This window comes from Oncorhynchus clarkii, chromosome 14 (assembly GCF_045791955.1).
Source record: "Oncorhynchus clarkii lewisi isolate Uvic-CL-2024 chromosome 14, UVic_Ocla_1.0, whole genome shotgun sequence".
Lineage (NCBI taxonomy): Eukaryota > Metazoa > Chordata > Actinopteri > Salmoniformes > Salmonidae > Oncorhynchus > Oncorhynchus clarkii.
In genome coordinates, this window is record NC_092160.1 from 41,887,868 (window position 1) to 41,892,812 (window position 4,945).

A 4,945-nucleotide genomic window follows, 5' to 3' on the forward strand; every position below is an offset into this window, starting at 1 on the left:
ACTTACACACACACACACACGCACACACACACACTCTCACTTACACGCACACACACTCTCACTTACACGCACACACACTTACTCACTCTCACTTACACACGCACACTCTCACTTACACACACACTCTCACTTACACGCACACACACACACTCTCACTTACACGCACACACACACACTCTCACTTACACGCACACACTCTCACTTACACGCACACACACTCACTCACTCTCACTTACACACACACACACACTCTTACACACGCACACTCTCACTTACACGCACACACACGCACACACTCTCACTTAGACACGCACACTCTCACTTAAACGCACACACACACACTCTCACTTACACACACACACACACACACACACACACACTCTCACTTACTTACACACACTCACACACACACACACACTCTCACTTACACACACACACACTCTCACTTACACACACACACACACACACTCTCACTTACACACACACACACACTCTCACTTACACACACACACACACACACTCTCACTTACACACACACACACACACTCTCACTTACACACACACTCTCACTTACACGCACACACACACTCTCACTTACACACACACACACACACACTCTCACTTACACACACACTTACACGCACACACACACACACACACTCTCACTTACACGCACACACACACACACACACACTCTCACTTACACGCACACACACACACACACACACTCTCACTTACACGCACACACACACACTCTCACTTACACGCACACACACACACACACTTACACGCGCACACTCTCACTTACACGCACACACTTTCACTTACACACACACACACACACACTCTCACTTACACACACACACACTCTCACGCACACACACACACACACACACTCTCACTTACACGCACACACACACACTCTCACTTACACGCACACACACACACACACACTCTCACTTACACACGCACACTCTCACTTACACGCACACACTTTCACTTACACACACACACACACACACACTTACACACGCACACTCTCACTTACACGCACACACTTTCACTTACACACACACACACACACACTCTCACTTACACACACACACACTCTCACTTACACACACACACTCTCACTTACACGCACACACACTCTCACTTACACGCACACACACTCACTCACTCTCACTTACACACGCACACTCTCACTTACACACACACACACACTCTCACTTACACGCACACACACACACACACACACTCTCACTTACACGCACACACACACATACAAACACACACACACACACACACACTCTCACTTACACGCACACACACACACACACTCTCACTTACACACACACTTACACACGCACACTCTCACTTATACGCACACACACGCACAGACTCTCACTTACACACGCACACTCTCACTTAAACGCACACACACACACACACACACACACTCACTCTCACTTACACGCACACACACTCACTTACACACACACACACACTCTCACTTACACGCACACACACTCTCACTTACACGCACACACACTCACTCACTCTCACTTACACACGCACACTCTCACTTACACACACACACACTCTCACTTACACGCACGCACACACACACACACACTCTCACTTACACGCACACACACTCACTCACTCTCACTTACACACACACACACACACACACACACTTACACACGCACACTCTCACTTATACGCACACACACGCACAGACTCTCACTTACACACGCACACTCTCACTTAAACGCACACACACACACACACACTCACTCTCACTTACACGCACACACACACTCTCACTTACACACACACACACTCTCACTTACACGCAAACACACTCACTCACTCTCACTTACACACACACTTACACACGCACACTCTCACTTACACACACACACTTTCACTTACACACACACTCTCACTTACACGCACACACACACACACACACTCTCACTTACACACGCACACTCTCACTTACACGCACACACTTTCACTTACACACACACACACACACACACTTACACACGCACACTCTCACTTACACGCACACACTTTCACTTACACACACACACACACACACTCTCACTTACACACACACACACTCTCACTTACACACACACACACTCACTTACACACACACACACACTCTCACTTACACGCACACACACTCTCACTTACACGCACACACACTCACTCACTCTCACTTACACACGCACACTCTCACTTACACACACACACACACTCTCACTTACACGCACACACACACACACACACACTCTCACTTACACGCACACACACACACACACACACACTCTCACTTACACGCACACACACTCACTCACTCTCACTTACACACACACACACACACACACACACTTACACACGCACACTCTCACTTATACGCACACACACGCACAGACTCTCACTTACACACGCACACTCTCACTTAAACGCACACACACACACACACACACACACTCACTCTCACTTACACGCACACACACACTCTCACTTACACACACTCTCACTTACACGCAAACACACTCACTCACTCTCACTTACACACACACTTACACACGCACACTCTCACTTACACGCACACACACACACATACACTCTCACTTACACACACACACACACACACTCTCACTTACACGCACACACACACTCTCACTTACACGCATACACACACACACACACTCTCACTTTACCACACACACACTTACACACGCACACTCTCACTTACACGCACACACTTTCACTTACACACACACACACACACACACACTCTCACTTACACACACACACACTCTCACTTACACACACACACACTCACTTACACACACACACACACTCTCACTTACACGCACACACACTCTCACTTACACGCACACACACTCACTCACTCTCACTTACACACGCACACTCTCACTTACACACACACACACTCTCACTTACACGCACACACACACACACACACACTCTCACTTACACGCACACACACGCACACACACACACACACACTCTCACTTACACGCACACACACTCACTCACTCTCACTTACACACACACACACACACACACACTTACACACGCACACTCTCACTTATACGCACACACACGCACAGACTCTCACTTACACACGCACACTCTCACTTAAACGCACACACACACACACACACTCACTCTCACTTACACGCACACACACACTCTCACTTACACACACACACACTCTCACTTACACGCAAACACACTCACTCACTCTCACTTACACACACACTTACACACGCACACTCTCACTTACACGCACACACACGCACACACACATACACTCTCACTTACACACACACACACACACACACACTCTCACTTACACGCACACACACACTCTCACTTACACGCATACACACACACACACTCTCACTTTACCACACACACACTTACACACGCACACTCTCACTTACACACACACACTTTCACTTACACACACACTCTCACTTAAACGCACACACACACACTCACTCTCACTTACACGCACACACACACTCTCACTTACACACACACACACACACACACACACACACACCCACACACACACTCTCACTTACACACACACACTCTCACTTACACACACACACACACACTCTCACTTAAACGCACACACACTCACTCACTCTCACTTACACACGCACACTCTCACTTACACACACACACACACTCTCACTTACACGCACACACACACACACACACACTCTCACTTACACGCACACACACACACTCTCACTTACACGCACACACACTTTTACTTACACACACACACACACGCACACACTTACACACGCACACTCTCACTTACACGCACACACACGCACAAACTCTCACTTAAACGCACACACACACACACGCATATTCTCACTTACACACGCTCACGCGCACACGCGCGCACACACTCTCACTTACACGCACACACACACACACTCTCACTTACACGCACACACACACTCTCACTTACACACACACACACACACGCACACACACACACACACACTCTCACTTACACGCACACACACACTCTCACTTACACACACACACACACTCACTTACACACACACACACACACACACACACTCTCTTACACACACACACACACACACACACACTCTTACTTACACACACACACACACACACACACACACACACACACACAATCATTCCGAAACAGCATAGTGTGTTTCTGACTGTGCGTAGGAGCTCCTAGCCAGTCTACCTCAGCCTGCAGATCAGGACTGGGACATGAGTCCAGAGGGAGGAGCCAACTCCATCTCCATAACAACACACTCTGCAGACAATCACGATTCCCCGTTGGCCGCCAGGAGCAACGACGAAACACCATCGGTCAACCCCAACAAGGACCTCCCATTGGTCACTCTAAACGAAGACGGTTCATTGATTGCTGAGCTCAACGAGTCGTCTGTATCAGAGGAACTAGAGACTGAGACCGGACCAGAGTGACTGTACTGACACACACAACCACTCCACACCCTGTGCCTGTGGAAGGATCCTAAACTAACTGTGCTGGGCTCACAATGCCTTTTATATTACTTATCACTACGCCTTGTCTGGTCTAGTATCAGACACAACAATAAACAGACTCCATAATAACTGACCTGACGACTCTGTCTGTTGTTAATCTGCCCATAATGTCTGTAACTGTCTGTTACCATCCAGAATGTCTGTGACTGTCTGTTACCATCCAGAATGTCTGTGACTGTCTGTTGCCATCCAGAATGTCTGTGACTGTCTGTTACCATCCAGAATGTCTGTGGCGGCAGGTAGCCTAGGGGTTAGAGCGTTGGGCCAGTAACCGAAAGGTTGCTGGATCGAATCCCCGAGCTGACAAGGTACAAATCTGTCG

General features: G+C 48.4%; 1 protein-coding gene across 2 annotated transcripts in view; it reads left to right on the forward strand.

Annotated features, from left to right (window-relative positions):
* Window positions 1-4,696, forward strand: part of LOC139366109 (highly divergent homeobox-like) — a 46,808-nt gene extending 42,112 nt beyond the window's left edge. For both annotated transcript variants that reach the window (XM_071103209.1, XM_071103210.1), the window contains one exon: window positions 4,279-4,696. In XM_071103209.1, the coding sequence (XP_070959310.1) occupies window positions 4,279-4,542 (264 nt within the window). In that variant the 3' untranslated portion in view covers window positions 4,543-4,696. The remainder of the gene's footprint in view (window positions 1-4,278) is intronic.
* Window positions 4,697-4,945: the final 249 nt, after the last annotated feature.